Here is a 20559-nt window from a genome sequence, read left to right on the forward strand (position 1 = left end):
CCATCCAGGCATATGATCCTCGTTACTATTAATCACACCTATGTCAATGAATCGATCTATCGGGTCGACGATTCTCGCCTCTATCCTGAATGACTTACTGGATGCTAAATGATGCTTGTCATTATCTCATAATGGGGATGAATGGTTAGATCAGCAATAGAGAATCCTTGTTGTTATCGCATTTAATGAGAGAGAGAGAGAGGAGTTGGTCGGTCAATTGATTGGCAATGGAGGATCGTTGTCTTGATTCCTTAAACGAGATTGAGGGAGTTTGATTAGCATTTGAGGATGCTTGTAGCTATCTCAAAAAACAAATCTTCGTTGGTCGATGATTAGTGATCATTGTTAGTATCTTATAAACAAGGGAATTGAGTTGCTTGACATGATTAGTGATCATTGTCACTATCGCATAGCAAGGAGGATTATTTGATCAATTAACTTTTGGTGGAGGATCCTTGTCACTCTTGGCAAGTGATTTTATCAACTAATCAATAGTGGAGAATCCTTTCATATGATCTCCTAGACAAAGTAAACTGCCATTGATTGATGATGTAGTATCTTCATCACTAAGGCATCTTATGAGTTTGAGAAAAAATAATTAAGAATATACTATTGAAAGTAATATCATCATAAGGAATCAAGGGTGAAAGTGTTTGAGCATGTAAGAAGGTCCAATATGAAATGCACAAGACATGCATACCTCTTATATGTTACATATATAATCTCTACTAGCAATGTTTTACTTCAACTAAATCTTGACATTCAATGCCTCCTATATTCCATAATGATTGCCAACATGCTAGAGTTGCTATTGTTGTTTCACAAAATCTTCTATCCACCTAGGATTTAGCCTTTGAGATGCTCTTGGTCTAGGTTAAATACCTTACCCTTTCGTAATCAAAGGTTGATTCTTTTAGCTCATCATTTCTTGTCTAAGGTTGAGTCCATATTCATGAAATTAGCTTCTCATAAACCCTTTTGCCTCCAACACATCAAAATTAGACACAAATAAGTTAATCCTTTTCTTCAAAGCTTTTGTGGACCGAATTCTTGTTTTGATATCTTGATGAATAAATATGCCTTAAAGGTAATGGTAGTTTTTTATAAAATTGTATTTTTCTACAAAAGTCATGGCTAAGTAATTGTAGAGTTTTTCAACTAGAAATGCAAGTACTATGGATATAAATTATAATAATGGACATATTTGAAGCCACGGCTGTAACATTGTGAAGCGTACTTTTTTATTTTTGCACTTTCTTGTTGAAATATTTAATTTATGAGAAGATTTTCACACGGAAGTAACTTACAAAGTGGACATGAAGATCTAATCTTTAGCATCATGATTCTTATATTGCTTCTAATCTCTTTTGGAGGGTGTACTTTGAAATCCTCCTTTATAAAGTATCTCCTCCTCTACTTGTTCTTTTATCGATATGAAAGTTTTAATTGCTTCAAATGTTTGTGTTACATTCAAAAACCCAAGACATCAAATCTTAATCCAATCCAAGTCATTGACTATTAAAGCTGACATTGTTCCATACTTTCATTTGTTACCAACTTTTCTACAAAATATCATGGAACCTATCATCTTATATAATTGAAGAAACAAAATATTATCGATTATGCTTTGCATCTTAATATAATCCAATCCCATCACCTATTAAAAGTTTACATCATACCATATTCCCATTTGTTACTAATTCTTCTAGAAACACCATTGGATCTATGAAATCATAATTGAAGGAACAAATGTTATTGATTTTGCTTCCTTGAAATTGGAGCACAATTAAGATGATTTCAAACATTTTGCTAAATGGCATTGAGAGATTTGTGGTTAGGTATGGGTATAAGAACAAATTATGGCACACATCATATTGGGACTAGATCATATAGGGGTATACAAAAATGTATGTCTGTCATCTAATCTCTACTCTTGTAAGGATGATTTTTGGTTTACCATATCCTGCTGGCAAGTGTATGAGTCATCCTCTTTTTGTTAATTGACAATGCTCACAAGGAAGCTCAATGCTTGGTTATGAGAACAAAGCTTTTTTCACACCAAGTTATTGCTTCTGTCTCTGAAGTAGAAGTGATGGGTTCAATTCTTCATTGCATCCTATACTTCCTATGAAGTCGATAAAGCAGATTCTCCTCGTGGGTTTTCTTTTTCATGAAATGATTTATAGGAAACTGGAACAGATATCATGCAAAAAGAGACATTTTCAAATGATTGATGTGATAAAGGCTGGAAATGACATCTGCATATACATGAATGGATTACCTGAGACAAAGAAAATAAGCCAAATGAATTTGTAGTGCAAGAAGAAAGTCATGGTGAATTAAACATTTTACTCAGAACTACATTATGAATGCCCAACATATGCCACATGTACCAATGCAAAATATTTTACATTTCACACAACCACTTTCTCTTCATGGGTTCATTAAAGAAGATTGTTGATCATGTTGTAAACACCTTAGCATATGAAGGGTCAATGTCAACTGCAAGTTCAATAATGTCAATGACACAAGATGTTGACTAAATCTTGTATGACTTGCCCTTCCATACCATGGGGCTTTCCTCTAACACTAAATTCAGTCAACAAAAAAAATAAATTCTGTGGCAGCTTGTGTTTTTGTATAGGTTGGTGTATATGTAACATATAGCATACATATAAATACAGACGCGCGAGCGCACACACACACACACACACACAGAACATAACAAAAAAAATTGACAAGAGATTTAAATATTAGACCATCAGTGATAGAAGGAAATATTACACATGATTTTTAGTCTGACTTTGCGATGAATATGCATATGCATATGAAGAAAGATCCTCTGTCAGGAACAAGTCTGAGCTCTTTCAAAAAAACAGATATTAATATAGATGAACAGTATGATTCATCTTACATGATCACATTTTTATCAAAATGCAGAGATTGTGAGGCGGAATCTCCATTGCAATTGACACTTTTGAGTCAAACCAGAGCATGGAAAGAAACCATCATCATCATCAGAACTACTTTAACAATGGTTCTTATCACAAGAAAACCTCAATTTATAAACACTGGTGGAAGCTCTTCACTCCTTGAATCCATCCTGAAGAACAAACTCCAGCACCTCTAAAAATCATAAAAGCAAAAAGAAAAGCACAACAAGATTTGCTTTACATGTTAGGTGCCAAAAAACAAATGTAAGCTTGCTTCCTTTTTTCCCTTTCATGGTCATGTATGTGTAAGTCTTGCATAAGTTAAAACCAAAACCTAGTTCTGAAGGTATGAAGCACTTTCAGTTTCATAAAGTTAACTAGCTCCAAGGTGTGAAATCCGGGTCTCCCAACTATTGACTTCTCAGGGTTTTATGACGTCAAGTAGTTTCACAAGGCAATGGAAAGCTGTGGGGTTCTTCTTTTCAGCATCATAAAGCTGACTAACTTCAAAAAGCTGTAAAATTAGGCTTTTTGGCATTACAATGATAGCTAACATCAAACGGCGAGCCCCAGGAAAACTTCCCTTCTGAATAGGTGAATCCCTTAAGGTATAATTTTTCCCTATTTTTGAAAGGGGGAATCACAGAAAATATATACTTACAATTATATAAGAGAAATCTATCTCTTTCACTGAAAATCCAGACCTTCATTACGTGCTTCAAGCATTACTCTATCACCAGTATCATCATCCTGTGCACGAGGTTGAGATGTTTGCCCAGGACTATCGAACCCTTCTCCGGCGGGACCACTTGAGACAGTCTCAGTACTATTTGCCTGGCTCGCGGTGCCCATTTGAGCATATGCAGCTGAATGGGAGGCTGCCATGCCAGTACGAAACCATGGAAGGGTATTCATATGAAACCGAGCACTGCCCCTTCCTCCGCGAGGGGGAAGAAGAGAGTTTGATCCTCCCCCAACCATGGAAACACCCCCTTGAGTCTCGAGTTGTTGACCTGTTGTCTCTGTCCAACTCTCACCACCACCTGGACCCAAGCCTGCCCAATGTGCAAAATCACCTGCACCGCCAAGATCAGGCAAAGAAACCTCGGGACCAGATCCAGGGCCTTGCCGTCCATGATTGTGATTTTGATTTTGATTGTTATTGTGATTCTCATCCTCATCCTGAATGTTACTGGGACTGGGGTCTTCGTCAGTGGGCATCTCATACCGACACACGGGACATGAATTATGCTGTGCGAGCCAAGGGAGGATGCAATCCGCATGATACAGGTGTGAACATGGCATCTGGCGAGCATGAGCACCCAGTTCAAATGCGTCTTTGCAAACTGCACAATGAGCAACATCCGAACCATCACCCTTGCCTATTTCTTCATCAGAGATAGTAATAGATGGCATGGATTCAACAGAAGCTTTAGAGGCTGGACGGGAACCATAACGATTAAGGTCATTTTCAGAGAGATATTGAATGATTTGCTCGAATCCAGGCCCAACAAAATAGTCACCGATATGACCTGGCAACAATGGGCGAGATCCACCACCGTTTTCCAAGAAAATGTCTATGTTTTCTCCTCCTCCTATTTGTAGGTTATTGGACATGTGTTCTTGAAGTAAAAACCACGGATTTGTGGGCCGATGTGGATTGTTTTGTTGCATTTGTTGAAGCACAGCCGAGAATAGATCTAGCAAAGGAGGACCTGGAGATCTATTCTGGCCAGTCATCATCGCTAAAGGTCTTTCTGACACCATAGTATTATGGCCATATCTCCTATCAGAAATGTTTTGACGAGCTATGGTGGGAGCAAGCGTTAGAGGTAAAGGTAGAGTCAAAGAGAGGCTAGGCATTCTCTCTCTCTCTGCTACCACTTCCTCAAGAAAACCTTCACCACAAGTAGGGCAAACAAGATCTCCGGACGACGATAGTGGCGACGATATCTGAACATTCCTATCACATCTGTAACAGTGGTATAGGTGCAAACCTGAAGAGGTAGCCATAGCGGAAGGCTTGCTTCTTTCCTGCCTGATCGATCAGAGAGAGGGAGGTCTGCTTGGCGAAGATGGGGTCCCGCTTTCGTGAAAACAGAAAAAGAGGTGAGAATGGGATGTGGGCGAATCTCTCTCTCTCTCTCTCTCTCTCTCTCTCTCTCTCTGCGACTGGGAAAAGGGGATTCGATTCTCTCAGAGTTTCTCTCTTCCTTCCTCTTCAGCTAAGAAGAAAAAGACTAAAAAGCAAAAAGCAAAAAGCTAAACGCAATCTGAAACCTAAATAATAAAAGAACAAAGGAGCCCATGTCTATCTACGCATACATTCATACCGTATATACTGTTTTTCCTGCCTCTAAACATTGACTTTATGCCTCCCATCACACGGCATGTGCAAGTGTGTGTGTGTGTGTGTGTGTTCATCAGAACGTGTGTGGACCACCGAGTGCACATGTTCAACCAAGCTTCATTGTCAAATCTAGGTCCCACATGTGCCCATTACTACAAGCTTCAGAGTACATACATAACTTATGGCCACCGATTGGTCCTTCAATTCGTGGGCGAAGAATGAAAACAAACCATGGTAAGTAGAGGCTCCCCACAATCAATCGAAAAGATATTGACCCACCCACCAATATGTGGACGTCTTGATAGACATGAACCTACACATAATTGACTCCATTAATCTACGAAAATTGAGGGATTCAAAGGCCAATGGTTGACATAGGGATTGACTAGGTAAATAGGGCCCTTCCATGAGCTACAAAGATAGCCATTCGTGAGATTATGACCATTGAATGAAGGGCCCTTCCAAGCTACAAAGATAGCCTTAATTCTTGAGTGTACGTTAATTCTCTTTATTTAAGGTGTTGCTCTTGAGTGTTCATTAGTTCTCTTTCCGTTACATACTTGTCTTGTTTTCTCTGATCCAAGGCAACCATACTTTATGTTTTGCTCTTAAGTGTAGGTTAATTCTCCTCAAGTCGTATCCTTCTCTTGTTTTCTCCACTCCACAACATAAAATACTACTATGTTTAATCGACACATTATTTTGGGAAAAAACTTTACATTTCTCGATCTACAATGTCCAAAAAAGGTCCTAACATAATACAACTAGCACTTTACGTTATGTGCAATTTGCTTTGCCTTGGTAGTGTCTTTGTAATACAAGTGGAATGCAATGTTGACAATCTACTCAATAGCATTTCATGCATGTTGACAAAAATTGAGGAGGCAAGCATGAATCCGTAAAGACTCCTAATCAACAATGTACAAAACAATGACTAGGTTGACGACGTGATTTAGAACAAGTCTTTTCATAATATAAATGCACTACTAGCCAAATTTATCAATAGCCATTATAGGAAGTTCTACAAAACTATCACTTATCATTGTCCTTGTGCAAACTCGTCCTTTGGCCATTTGGAATATTATACAAAATTCTTGAATTTGGTTGTGATGTAAGGAAAGTTTACATTAATCATGGGATGCTTGTCCCATCGAAAGGACACACATAGTTTTGTGAGCATAGAAATATGTATAAATGCAAATGCATCCAATAAAATAGCCAATATATTATCTTTATGACAATAATCTAGACAATCATGTTATCCATGCGAAGCAATTATGGATTGGAGCACCTTATGCATAAATGGACTGTTTATAAACATTGTAACATTTGCATGGCATGTGTTTATTATACAAATTGCAATGTTTTTGTGTTGAGTTATTATAGACAGTGCAAAACGAGCATATTACAAGATGAAATATAACAGATTATAATCATTGTAACATTTGCATGGCATGTGTTTATTATACAAATTGCAATGTTTTTGTGTTGAGTTATTATAGACAGTGCAAAACGAGCACATTACAAGATGAAATATAACAGATAGGAGGTTCCCTCGTTTCAACTATTGGTCACGCTGTCACATTACACCATGACATGAGAGACCTCTCAACTTTTGGTAACATATTCCCATGCCTCATTTCAAGAAAAGAGAACACAATAAACCAATCTATTATTTGTTATGTTTTACAACTAACCAATCTGAATTGTTGCTTCTAAGAGAATTTAGGAATAGAATTTGACAATGCAATTGTGGTCTTTTGGGGTTTACGGTTTAGGATAACCCAATCATAGTCTTAATGGGGCTTCAGGTTAACCCTTTTTATGCTTCTTTGCATCTTCATACTCATTACACCCCAGTTATAAGCCAGAATATGGAGTTTTCAATGATATTTTGCAGGGAATTTGTATCACACCCCACTTATAAGCCAGAATATCTAATTACAGTTAAAACATCAACAAATTGATCTTTCTTGCAGAATTTTGTTTCAAAAGATCATATAGAGGTCAATCATTGCATGTGACGGTAAAAAACTATTGTAAGAGATCCCAACAAGCATTATTATAAGATCAAAACTAGTTTCAGAATAAATAAAACTGAAAATGAATTATATTAAAATAGAGTTGTGGATTAGGATATCACCCACCATTAATATATGAATATTTGACAGAATATCCCTGAATGAAAGTTCACCAATCACAACATTACCAAAATACCACTTATGATTCAACTCTTATTCTGCAACTTAAGAATCAGGCAAAATGAAGTCACCTCATGCACGGTACTACGCATAGGGGCCTATAAAGTAACCCATATATTTATAGACGATGTCACCTGCATGCAAGGGGCGGCAGGCCTCTGACAGAGATAGGTGGACCATTATTATGGCTGCCCTATCATGTAGGAATTTGCAGTATACAAAGAGGTTGGCAGGAGCCTATAAAGTAACCCCTATAGTCCTTGATGATTTTGCCCTCATGAAAGAGGCAGGCCATCTAAGATAGGTGGATCATTATTAAGGCTCTCCTATCACTTGGAGAGTTGCAGTATAACAAAAGATTGTGGATAGGAAGCGTGAATAAGATTTGCAATACAGAGCTACAATGCATCATTATGAACTCCCACAATTGGAGAATGCCATTACAGAGACATCAGCGCCCAGAGAGAGGATCCCCAATTGGATGGACACAGATAGTGCATCCATGTGTCCAAAGACTAAATGTCAGCATGGTGAGGGGCTCAGGGGTGGCTATACTTTTCAACAGAGAAATACACAGAGGATTCAAGTGATCGCAGGAGTTTGATATATGTGGGTCTATGTAGATCCCACATCACGTGGGTAATATGCTGTGGATACCGGGGAGAAAGGACACCCTACTGCTTACATAATCCTGCAATAGCAGAACTCTTTGTCATGCGAGGACTTCGATTGTCAGTGTTACACATCCTGTCCAGCACTCCAAGATAGATATCATATATGGGTTTCATGCAAGTCTCTAGAGCTGTGGCAATGGATCTTATCTCTATCTACTCAGAATGCTCTTTCAATAATGGAGGAAGAAATACACTTGCCTTATTGGACCTTCTAGATCACCACACAAGGCCTTATCATTTATGGTGCCACTTTGTCCTGCTGGATCTGATCATATACATATATGAGCTTCTCATTCTTGGGCTTAAACAAGAGTTGTCTGAAATCTAGACTAATTTGGATCTGAATACTCCCATGGGGACCCTCACATTCCGGCTTTAAACCAGGCCAAATTATGCAGTCCTGAGGAGTTTCCCACATTATTCATACATGAACAGGAAGCAATGCTAGAATACGTAGTACGATGAGGTATATCAAGAGCATACATAAACAAAACTCACTGCAGAAGACAACACATCAATATGCACTACTGTAGATGCATTATCCCAAACATTGAAAATGACAGGAATGGGGAAAGATAGAGGCTCTCTTAAAAGATAGGGGCTCTGTTATGACAGGGGAACACCTTAGAGAACCCATATACCCATCCCCATAGAGGATTTACACGCATGGCATGGGTCTGTATAGAAGCTTCACCATGTCCCAAAACACCCATTGGTAACACTTCTGCACCATGGCCCATTATCTCCACCTTCACCAAAAGATGCTCTCGATGATCTTTTAAAGATTACAGCAAAGTGATTGAGTAATTGATAGGTCAGGGATCCAGACTGAGCATCCTATATATGCTCATGAGATGCGTGTTCCCTCTAATGCACCCCTCTTTAACCATGCCATGGTTGAAGTTTTTATAAATGAGAAGAACGAACACTGTTATACCTATACCCAACAGGGGACAACATGGATCCCAATAGTTACAGAACAATCATTCATTCACATTGATACTGTATTGCATTGTCATAGAGGCTGATCTTTCAAAGCATGCAGAGCAGAGGGGAAATGCAAGCACCAGGAGAGCCTTGTCTACATTCCCTTGCATGTTAACTTATTCAAACGAAGGATATGGAGAGAATCATATCTATTACATGCCCTTCAGAAAAGAGCAGGAAGGAGATCAGCTCAACAATTAAGGATGGAGACTGGAAAACACACACATAGCTTAAAACAATTGCATTTGCCAGCTTTGCAGTCAGGAAGTTGAATCACAGGAGCATTATGTATTACAATGCTCAATCTATGAAGAGATTGGAATGAAAGATATCACTGTCTCTTTGGAGAAGGATCTTTGTAGAGTCATGGAGTAGAATGATCAAATATGCTTAGACCTATTCCTTCAACAAAGAAAGACAGAAAGATATATTAACATCTACTAGAGACCAAATACACGATTACAAATGAGATATGGATTCATGTTATCCATACGGAAAAACAAAATACAGGTTCTATGTTTCCTATTAGCTCCACGATTATGATCTTCATACATGTGAAATCATTTTGGAGATGGTTTACAATCATGAAGTGGACCGATATGTATGGGTGGAGTAGCAGTGACTGGACATCATCCAAAGCTGGTTGGTATCGCAGAACCAGACATGGCAATCAATTATCTCCATGATATGTTGATGGCATGGTCCGTGTGCCTTATATCTTGGTCAGTCTCTGTTATCGTCAGCATTCTTCTGCTTGGCCCAGCAGCAACAGTCACTCTCTGAATTGAGAGAGAGAAGGAACCTTTCGGGAAACAGAGAGTACAAGAGAGACAAGACAGAAAGAAGAGAGAAATAGTAATTTGGTAATGTATAAATCAGTTCAGGAGTACTTTGGTAAAGAGATAAAAAATAATTTGTTGATTTCTCTTTGACAAGGTTCTAGGGGTCAATCAATGCTTCTGAAAGTAGTGTGAGAGTTCTCAACAAAACCTATGCCAATAATATGTGAAATAAGGATTGATCAATTTCTTGAAGACCTTACATTTTTCTCTCTCCAAGTGACTACCCATGGCTGAATGCTCCATACATGTTGATGCTTTACCTTTCCAGATTGTGCTTTGGCTTGCAATAATCAAGGTGCTTGTATATGCACAAATTGATTTCGATTTCATGCACTATATATTCTCCTACATGGTATTCGAATCAAACAAGCAAGAAATGTTTCATCCTATGATGCTAACTAATAATGGCCAAAAATGATGTGTTGCGTCCATAATTGAGACCAGTGGGATCTAAGCTAATGCAAACCAACCAGTTGAAACTTACCATCTGCTAGGATTGACAATACTATGAACTCAATGTTTCAGGATCTTCCCACTCAGAACAACTAGGCACAACACTTTTCACAAGAGATTCCACTAGCAACCTGATATCGTTTCCAGACAATTTGATTCAGTATAATTTGGCAAATAAAGCTTATATGACAAGATATTTAATCTGACTCACGTAACTTATAATGCAAGGAAAGACGTGATCCAAATAAAAACAAAAACGATGTATGCATTGCGTGGTCATGTTCACCTTAACAGGATTGACGGAGAGCCTTGGTTACACCTTACAGGCTCTTCTGTAGTCCACATCCCTTTGGCCAAAAAGGTCTAAATCACATTTTGACATTGCTAGAAACCTCCTCATCTACTCGATAAAGTTACGTACAAATGATATGGGCAGAGACTATACCACAAGCTCATCTTCTAGGTAACTATACTCGAATGTAAATTCTGTTTTGATGCGTTGGCACCTACATTGCAAAGAAAGCTTGTAATATGGATAAGCAACAAAATAAAAATTCATTTCTCTTTTGCTTCACATTCACATCACATACCATCCTTGTTGAAAATCATCATGAAGAATGTGGAAGTCGAAATACACATATGTTCCCTGCTCGAATTCATCAGTGGTCACTTTTGGCTCCTCATGCCGTTGAAACCATGTGTTGTATTTCTTGTGGTATCTCCAGGACTGTTTTTTCAGCTCCCTTGCTGCAAGATATTGCTGGTAGGTACCCTGAAATCAACAGTGAAATAACCCTCAAAAAAATCAGGTGTAGTGTGGATGTTACAAAATTTCCTATGTTCTTTAAAGATATGTCTCATTAGCTTATAATAATTTGTGTGGGTTCATTCACTCTAAATTCCATAAATCTCTCAAAACATGTATTTTCATTAGTTTGGAGGAATTTCAAGTAAAAACCAAATATCCTTTTCCACAGAAAGATGGCCTATATTAATTTTGATCATCTCTCATTTAAATGAAAGTTAATTTATGTCAGATTTTCATAAGTTTCGACATTAAACAATCAAAAATCTTCCTTTTCGAATGTCTATTAATCCATTTGATCAAATTTAGCAAAGTCAGATGTGATGAAGTCACTCCAATTCAGTTAAGGTTTTACTTTAGCAAGAAGTTTAACCTGCTGATAGTAAAAAGCAAAAAATAAGACATCAGTGCCGAGACGTTCCCAGAATACTGGATTATCTATCAACTCTGCAGGTGCCTGAGGATAGCTTGAAGGTGTCACAGCTGGATGTCTCTGCATGCAGGACACTTTCAGTACATATTCTAATTTCTGCTAACATTTTAGTACGTGTTGGATAATTAGATTTAATTAAAAAATGGAGAACCAATCACGAGATTGATTACATATCTAAAAATCTTGTGACTTGTGTCTTATGGTGAGTGTTTACAAGAGGAGAACCAATCACAAGATTGATTACATATCTAAAAATCTTGTGACTTGTGTCTTATGGTGAGTGCTTACAAGATAAACCCTTGTGATTTATATTACGAATTTTGTATAAATAGAACTAATGCACACATATAGATAACATTTCCATACCGGAGTGTAGCTTCGTAACTGTTCAGAATCCTTTGGCAAAGGAATCTTATGAAATGCAGCATCAAGCATTTGCAAGTTGTAAAGCTGATCATTTGCTGCAGTGTTAATCAAGTTGTCCCCGATAGCTCCAAGGTCAGCTGTACTTCTGCGTCCAATGATACCTGGCCCTGCAACAGATACTTGGCTTGATGGCATACTCTGATTTGATGGTTCAACATTACTACTCGCCCACCGGCTCATCTCTGGGAGGCTGCTTGATCCCCCCATCTGTAAACAAATACAAACAAGGAAATACAGTCTAGAACATCATACCACTATTGGAAACATTCCCTAAGGACAATGAGTATTATACACAAACAAATGCCAATGCAACCATCAGACAAGTAACCATAAAGGAAACACAGTCTAGAACAGGCTACTATTGAAAACATTCCCTGAGGACTCTGAGTATACACAAACCCATGGTGATTATACAAGCCATCAGACAAGTAACTATCACTTAATTCATACATTCCATGAATGAATGGAGTTACTGAACAAATTCATCTAAAAATATATCAATTTGTACTCTTTGCTATCTAAGAGAACTCATTGTGTTCCTTTCTAGCAGTAATAGTCCATGGGCATGCCAACCAAACAATATATATCACCCTTATTAACCTTAAAATCATCACCCTCACCAATTTAAACACCATACTCATCTCTAACATCTTCATCACACTTATCCTCACCCTTACCATTTCCATCACCTACATGATGTAAGTGACGAGAGAAAAAACCAAACTTTACCTTTTGCATAGCATCAAAAAATGTGTTTTTGTTGTAATAATCTAAGAAGCCCATCAATAGGAAAGTAAGGTAAAGTCTCTAGTACGCAATACTTTCATCCTATAAAGCTCACTAGGCTAAGCACTTTGCATTAAAAAATTGGCTTTTGGTGCTCAATATGGAAGCTTGAAATCTCATATCTACATATAAAAGCATACAATGGTTTCCTTCATCACCTAAAGCATTGATACTAGGAAAGTTCATAGGTTGACTAAATATGTGATAAAACCTTAGAAATGCTGTTGCAAAACTTTGACCAATAAATTTCAATGTGGATTCCTCATCCTTCAGTTTTATGAAGAAACCTGGGGAAAAATCATTCCTATACATGTGGTTGAACATTGCATTCATTACCTCTTGAATAATATGAGAAATTTAGTGCTTTTTAGGGAGAGGATTCAGATCATTACATCATCAGATAACTTGTGTTGTAGGCCAGACTGAGATAGTTCTCCAATTCTATCTGCAGAGGTTTCTGTTGCCAAATAGGAAGATAAAGAAACTATTAATAATAAAAGGAATGCCAATAAGGGATACATGAATCTTTAACATTTAAATCCTACTGATTCACTACTACCCTTTCTTTTTACTGAAAAAGAGACACAAACTCTCATATTTGTATCCTATGATCAACCATACCATTTTCTTTTACTGATACTCCAGACGGTAGTAGAATCTGCTGGCTTGCCTGAGTTGCTGGCAGCTGCTGTGCTTCCAACCCTGTCTGAACCAGTGTTGTGGGTGAATTTGCAGCTTGAGGTTGCACTCCAAGATTTAATCCTGACTGTTGCTGTTGTAGGACTCCAGCATGTGAAGGTTGAAGAGAAGTATGTTGATTTGGTATTAACTGGAAAAAGAACCCACAACACATATACAACTACCATTAATTCATGTAATATAAACAAAAATAACGTGTCTTACACCATTGGCGCATTTAACCACATTACTAGCCAAATAATTGTTCAATGTCTCATATTTGAATAGTAAAATAGTCTCCTGTTTATTCTTCAATTTTCAAAGAAATGAATCAGCCCTTTTGTTTTAGCTAGTGCACCATCCTATAATGCCTCAGCAGACCAGTTCAAAGACAATTCACTCGTAAGTGCAAGCCACCGAGTCTTAATGTGGAAAGGGAAAGGTTTGAATTTCCCACACAATCAACCACAGCTTTAAGCAATCTTAATAATCATCTTCCTCAGTCCCTTGTAAGCTGCAGTTTATGAAACCTACCCTGGCCTTCATTGTAAATTTGAATTTCGAATTTTAGTTTTCCTCATTAATTTGGACAGGTTATTTTTTCTTGTGAAACTCTGTTTTGCATCAGATTTGAAGTTCTTCACAAGAAAAGGTCTGTATTACTCCTAAGTGTGCACATAATAGGTAAGAAAGGTGAGAACATATCGAATTAGGTAACAATTTTATAACCTGTTGTTTCTGACTCGTTGCTCCTAGATGAGATATCTGTTGAGCACTTGCTAAAAGAGGATTGTTCTGCTGTTGCTGCTGAGAGACTTGCTGCAAACGCTGTAGAAATTTTTGCTTTTGATCTGGTGCTATCTCTGCCCTTGCTATGAATTGTCCCTATTATATATCAGAAGGAAATTGTTAACAATACAGCTAGCTAAATTCTCAGCATTATCCTCAAGAAGAGAATGCTTTCTTACAGTTTCAGTTGATTGAAATGGAAGTGCTGAAGGGGACCTCCATTGTCCTCCCGGTGACGTAAACAGCCTAGTTCCAATAATGCCCCCATCAGTGGAAGATCCTGTGACAAAATAAATTAATTCAGTTACTGTCTTGAGTCCTTTTGCAAACATTTGTTTGTTACAGCTCAAATTGTTCACACAAACCTCCAGTAGTTAGTCTTTCTTCAGATGGCAATGGACTTCTCTTGCTCAAATCTTGAATGGAAGAGGTTATGACATGGCTACTGCTAGTAACTGCACTAGAGCTTGATGACATGGCTGTGGCAACAAGAGGTGAAGATGGCACAGAGTTCACACTTATCGGTAATCCTCCTCGTCCTACACCTCTTGAAAGACTGGAATTCTGCCCAAAGTAGCTTCCACCACCTTCCTCGTTTACAGTACTAGAGAAAGCAACAGGGGATGAGGGAACTGATGGATTGTTACTTTTACCAACCCTGGAAGATGTTAATATAGTAGGGCTACCAACACTAATTCCAGTGCCTCCATTTGTCGTAGAGACAGCCGAAATTCCAATTGGGATAGATACAGTTACACCAATTGCATTTCCATCTTGCTGTATTTGCAGAGGTGGTGTTTTAGCTCCACTTTCCACACTAGTTTGTAAGGTACTCTCCTCAGGCACCACTGTTAAAACGTCCTTTGGAATCTACATTATTTTTAAGAGAAACCAATTGTCCAAACTCAGAGAGTTGAGAGAGATATTTCATACTAGCAGAACAAGAATGTACACAAGAAAGAAGGAATATTCCACAAATGGAAATAAATCACCATTATCCATCAAATTAAAAGGATCATTTCAGTATGTTCTGATACAAGGTAGGTTCTACATGGAAGTTAGTAAAGCACCTTTTCGGTATCTTTACCATAACTGTTTCTCAGTTTGGAATTTGGATCAAAAACTGCATAATTATTTATTGGTTTGAAGGCAAACTAAACCTGAAGCCTTCAGCATACTAAAACAATAATTATTCAATGAACCATCGGTAAGAAGCGAGCTTGAGTGCCCATGAACAATAATGGTTATGCTTTACATTGAAACACACATGTACGTAGGCAGACAATAATATTATAGTTTACCTTTACCATAAGTGCTGAGGCGGCAGTAGCTATTGCATCCATTTCTAGGGCCTCGATCTTCTCAATGGGTATTGAGCTATAAAGTTCATCCACTTCTGAGAATTCTTCAAAATCATCCTAAGAAGGAAATTTCCAGTATAAGATAATGCATTAGCAAGCATATACATACTAAGCTAGGCATATATTTACCTGGTTGCGCTCCACATAGTCTTCAATAAAAAACTTGATTTCATTGACCTGATCAGGGCTTACTCCATCGTTATCCAGGAGTCTGAGTATTTGTTCTAGCTTCACAATATGTGCCTTGTGACGGTTGATGGACTCCTCTAAATGTCCCTTTAGTACAATAATGATTTGTTAACAGAGAATATAGCTATATACTATAAATATCTTCTGTAGGAACTCCGTTATTCCTTTGTTTGTAAAATAAGCGATATTAGGATATTTTGCTCATACATGCAGAGCCCACTTATGGCCTTAAATTAATTTAAAAATTATTAATTCTTCAAACAGCTTTACCAATCGGGGGGTCAAATTCCTGCTCTTTTTCACTGTCAATCGCTCAATTTCCGCTTCAAAGGAATCCATTTGCGATTCTAATTCACTAACCTGCAGTAAATCTTGTGTATAAGATCTATAGCATATAAAGTACACTGTAAATATCAAAAAACGTATTTAATAGAGTAGGTAATGTGTAAGCTTAGCTTGTACTTAATAGCTAGATGAAATGACATTATCGTTTCAGACATCTAAAAACTTTCTCAGTGCATTGACAACCATATTACATTCTATCCAATAAGATACCTCTTTCAGCATGAACAAATATTTCAAATTATTATTTGCATAGCTGAAATCATTAGGATAAGTAAATAATGGTGGATACAAGTTTTTCTTCAGTTTCATCATTCAATCCATAAAAGTCATCCAGGTTCGTTTTAAGTGACATGGAAATCTGTGTCTACTGTCCAATATATCCAGCAAAAGATAATTGATATCACCATCCCATTGTTACATACATAGATTGACATATTCGCATTCATGGGGTTTTCCATTCGAATGCAAACGAATACATATACGAATGCATGGTCAAGTACATGAGCTCCCTACTTTTTAGTTTCCTAGGGCTAGGATATAGGAAAGGGGACTTAACAATAAAGAAGGGAAAATAAAAGAGGGACTTCCCCATTAAGTTCCAAATAAGTTCCAAAAACTTCCCATTAAAGGCAAGTGGATCATTGAGCCTATATAAGGACCTGCCATTTCAAGTGTACCATTTGGGGCCATAATCTCATTGTTCTCCTGGATTAATACTCAGGTATTTCATTTTTTTTTTAACTTGTCATTGAGTTTTACTCAATCTCTTATGCTCCATAGCTATGCAAACCTATTTGCTCTCCTCAACTTCAAGCATTTAATTGTTCTCAATCTTTTCATTAAGTTTAAGAAATCCATTGTCCTCCGTAGCTACACAAAACTACGGATGGCACCGCAAATATGGAGACACAATTGACCCTTGAACTAGCACACCTCATTGCACTCACACACCACACAATATGGCCTGAGCTAAAACCGGATTAAATCAGTTCAAATATCTCTCCAAAACAAAAACAATCACAAATAGTCAGCCTCAATCAATTTATCTTATACTAATTAAAGTTTTATAAATACATACCATATTATTCAGCCAGTCCCTTGACTCACTTTTGGCTTTCTCCCTTGGATCCTGTAAAACATGCTTATATATTGTAGAAAGAAAACAATTACTATGTCAATGTCAAAATAACAATACTTTAATGTGTTTTGGCAACCTCTTAGACTTTGTGGACCATCCAGATTGAGACATGTAATTCTATAGTCCAACGATATTTCAAATAGACCAGACAATATTGTTTTCATGTGACCATGTAATCATAAATGTCTACAATAATGCTGTCACGGCATTCTAAAAACATAGAGACTATAATGCATGCATCATCATACCTTTTTTTTATGTTATTGATCTATATCAAGATCACTTAAGATACAAGGATGGTAATTGAAAGAAGCAATGGCATATATAGTCATGCATGAACACAGCCAATATATTATGGGAATTATGAAGATGCATGCATATAAATATAAATATATATATATATATATATATATATAAGTTCTGATCTCAATGTTGGTGTTATAACCTAAAAGATTAGATGAAAACCATGTGTGTGTATCTGTATGTATATACACATGATGGAAATTAACTGCACCTCTTATTTGGTGGGAGGGGTATGTGGAATAAATATTCGATATTATAGAGAGGGCAGTCTTGATGTGAATTTCATGTCAAAGTAGATTCTTCAAAGTGACCCCAGCATTGAATGATATAAGCTTGCTTTATCAGTCTACTTCCACAACCTAAACTAAGTTATCCCTGCAATATTGTTTTCTCTCCTGTACTTTGTCAAGGATTGTGATTATTGATGTGATGAGGAAAACCAAGTGAAATTCACTTAGAACCTCTGTCTACGAATGTCATACTGAAGAAGAGAATATCCATACTCTTCATCAATAGCTGCAACTCTAAGAAGCAACAGACTACATCTGTAGAAAAGTCCAAGCTCCCAAACATGACTTGAGACTTTTGGTTGATAATTTGATGAATGTTTATCAATCACATTTCACACTTGAGCAACAAGTTGTACCCATAAAAACATATTACCCACAAAAAAGCTTACAGTTTTAGGTTGTTGCCCAAGGCCTTCCTTAGAGAATGCCTTTGTTTTTGTTTCTTTCTCACAAACTTTGAAACGTTCCATCTCCTTCTCAATAAGTTTGCGTGCATCAAGAAGAGCCTGGGCAAAAGGAAACATTTCTTATTTTTCCAATAAACCTGTTCAATCAAGTTTTTCGATTCATAGATAGTTATATAATTTCCATAAAGTTACAAAGTTACCAAGGATTGAAGATGATTGCCGATTTAGACAATCTCCAGAATTATGAGATTAATATATTGCGCTTAATAATGTCTAAATTTCAAAACTCTAAATAAGGCTATCTTCATCTTCGAACAGGTCTGAGACACACCGATAAAATCTGCCGCAGATGCCAACCATACGTACTTCACATTTATAATCAAACATTGCCTATATTTTACCTATATTGTACTAGATCGATGGATCTAATTTGTGCTAATGTTTGTCAATGATATGAAAATTATTTTTTTTCCTGATTCAGATACTTTTACCCAAGCGAAACAATTTCCAGCATTCAACATAGTTCAAAAGAAGTAAAAGACCTCCAACATCAGCATATCACAAACTTTATTTATAAGAATTGAGCACTCTACCTTTTTATCTTTAATTTCCGAGGATTGGAGCCATGTCTTGATTTGGTCTCTGTATCTTTGCAACTTCTTTATTTCTTTCTTCAAATCTGCTTCAAATTTCTCCTTCTGATTTGCATTCTCTGTATCATACACCTAATTTACAACAGCAAACAGTTTATTCATAACCTCAAAAAAGAACATTTTACTCAGAAATCAAAAGATAATCACAAAGGAACTATTTATGGTCAAACCTTGTTCCAAATGCTATCAAACACATCCACTCCTTCTTGAACCTTTTTCAAAACTTTATCAATCTCCCCTTGCAATTTCCGTGTAGCACCCATCCTGCTTTGAGCTTTATAATCTGTTCAAGTACCTATTCAGATTATGTGTGCATACATACACACACATTTGAAATTTGGAAATGCATTCATCACTTGACGAAATCTGACAGATATATGAGGGTTTCTAGTAAATTCCTTTGTTCTTGTGGTATTTTCTCATGCATTCCTCATTTTCATGCATACATACGGTGTTAGGACAATTAGACTTAAACGTTTGACAATATTCTGAGAGAAATATAAGATATTTTCTACTAAAACCCATAAAGTATGGTATTTTCTCATAATTTACTATATTTCATCATAGAAATGAAAGTCTGCCAATTAGGGGATAGGTCATTTGGTAGTGGAAACTTTTCACTGGTCCTAATTGAACTTGGACAATTAATTGGAATTCTTTAACGAAATTCAAACAAACCATCTGGTATTTTGTCAAATTTTCCTTCTGTGCTGAAATCCTCTAAACGTTGTGTATTTCTCAAACTTGCCACTTTTCTTACTTGTGCATGACAATATATTTATTCAGTTTCATTAGGAATTTCCCATAACGCATGCAGCATTTTGTCATAATTTTTTATATTTTCATGCATGAGAAGGAGAGAGAAATTTTCCCAAACAGTGAATTTTCTCATTGATCTTAATCGACCTTGACAAAAAAAAACTTCCGTTAGCAAGTTACAAGTTCTGAGAAGACACCGGATATAAAAGGTTAGGGTTTAGATTTCTAGTTCCAAGCAAAATAGCAGTTCTATAAAGATATAAAAAATCATCAGAGAATTGAAAATGAATGTTACGCCACATACTTTTTTAACACTTTTTAACAGAGAAATTTAGAGAAAAAAATCATCAGAGAATTGAATAAAAACATTACATCAGCGAGTTCTTTTTCTCTTAAGCCCTTTTATTAGATAAATTTAGGAAGAAAGAAAAAAAAATTATTAGAGAACTTTTCTTCATTTTTAATAGGAAAATCATTTCGTCTGATGAAAAATTCATCGTCTGTTTTTTTTCTTTTGTGGGAAGAGGAATGAAGAAACATTTTATTTTCGTCTTCAGATGAAATGAGATATGGGACGAACTTAGAGAGAAGAGGAAGAAGAAGAAAAAGAAAAAGAAGAAAAAGGTAGCAGAAAACAGGAGCAGATCTGAGCATACCTGGAGAATAAATACGAAGTTATGTTCTCCTCCTCCTCTTCTTTTTGTTCTATTTAATTTGAAGATGCGAGAGGCGGGGGGGATGGATCAACTGATGACGA

General features: G+C 36.8%; 2 protein-coding genes across 3 annotated transcripts; both read right to left on the bottom strand.

Moving 5' to 3' along the window:
• Positions 1 to 2734: 2734 nt before the first annotated feature.
• Positions 2735 to 5024, bottom strand: LOC147850150 (E3 ubiquitin-protein ligase RING1-like). 2 transcript variants are annotated; one of them, XM_087336346.1, is made up of 2 exons: positions 3595 to 5024; positions 2735 to 3103 (listed from the first exon to the last, which is right to left on the bottom strand). In XM_087336346.1, exon 1 carries the CDS (start codon positions 4944 to 4946, stop codon positions 3621 to 3623), a length of 1326 nt encoding a protein of 441 aa, XP_087192472.1. In that variant the 5' UTR covers positions 4947 to 5024; the 3' UTR covers positions 2735 to 3103; positions 3595 to 3620. The 2 variants fall into 2 exon arrangements, with proteins under 2 accessions (XP_087192472.1, XP_087192471.1); XM_087336345.1 differs by having other exon boundaries at positions 2735 to 3126; positions 3595 to 5021.
• A 5555-nt stretch (positions 5025 to 10579) lies between these two features.
• LOC147850151 (transcription regulator NOT2/NOT3/NOT5 family protein) lies at positions 10580 to 19338 on the bottom strand. The gene is made up of 16 exons (XM_087336232.1): positions 19214 to 19338; positions 18984 to 19115; positions 18373 to 18489; positions 17331 to 17393; positions 16178 to 16267; positions 15848 to 15994; positions 15659 to 15775; positions 14723 to 15227; positions 14537 to 14637; positions 14298 to 14453; positions 13512 to 13719; positions 13283 to 13347; positions 12045 to 12311; positions 11619 to 11738; positions 11031 to 11212; positions 10580 to 10946 (listed from the first exon to the last, which is right to left on the bottom strand). The coding sequence occupies exons 1-16, from the start codon at positions 19304 to 19306 to the stop codon at positions 10880 to 10882; spliced, it is 2430 nt and encodes an 809-aa protein (XP_087192358.1). The 5' UTR covers positions 19307 to 19338; the 3' UTR covers positions 10580 to 10879.
• Between the last annotated feature and the right edge of the window lie 1221 nt (positions 19339 to 20559).

Source organism: Azolla caroliniana, unplaced genomic scaffold, assembly GCF_043228905.1.
Source record: "Azolla caroliniana isolate FFs.n. ecotype wild unplaced genomic scaffold, voAzoCaro1.0.p SCAF_21, whole genome shotgun sequence".
Taxonomy (NCBI): Eukaryota; Viridiplantae; Streptophyta; class Polypodiopsida; order Salviniales; family Salviniaceae; genus Azolla; species Azolla caroliniana.

What these genes read in the sequence shown, in the direction of transcription:
- LOC147850151 (XM_087336232.1), bottom strand. Translation starts at nt 19,306, where the DNA reads ATGGGTGCTACACGGAAATTGCAAGGGGAGATTGATAAAGTTTTGAAA. An exon ending in TTGATAGCATTTGGAACAAG is followed by an intron (nt 19,116 to 19,213) that starts GTTTGACCATAA and finishes GTTGTAAATTAG; the next exon opens with GTGTATGATACAGAGAATGC. An exon ending in CATTTCAATCAACTGAAACT is followed by an intron (nt 14,454 to 14,536) that starts GTAAGAAAGCAT and finishes GATATATAATAG; the next exon opens with GGACAATTCATAGCAAGGGC.
- LOC147850150 (XM_087336346.1), bottom strand. Translation starts at nt 4,946, where the DNA reads ATGGCTACCTCTTCAGGTTTGCACCTATACCACTGTTACAGATGTGAT.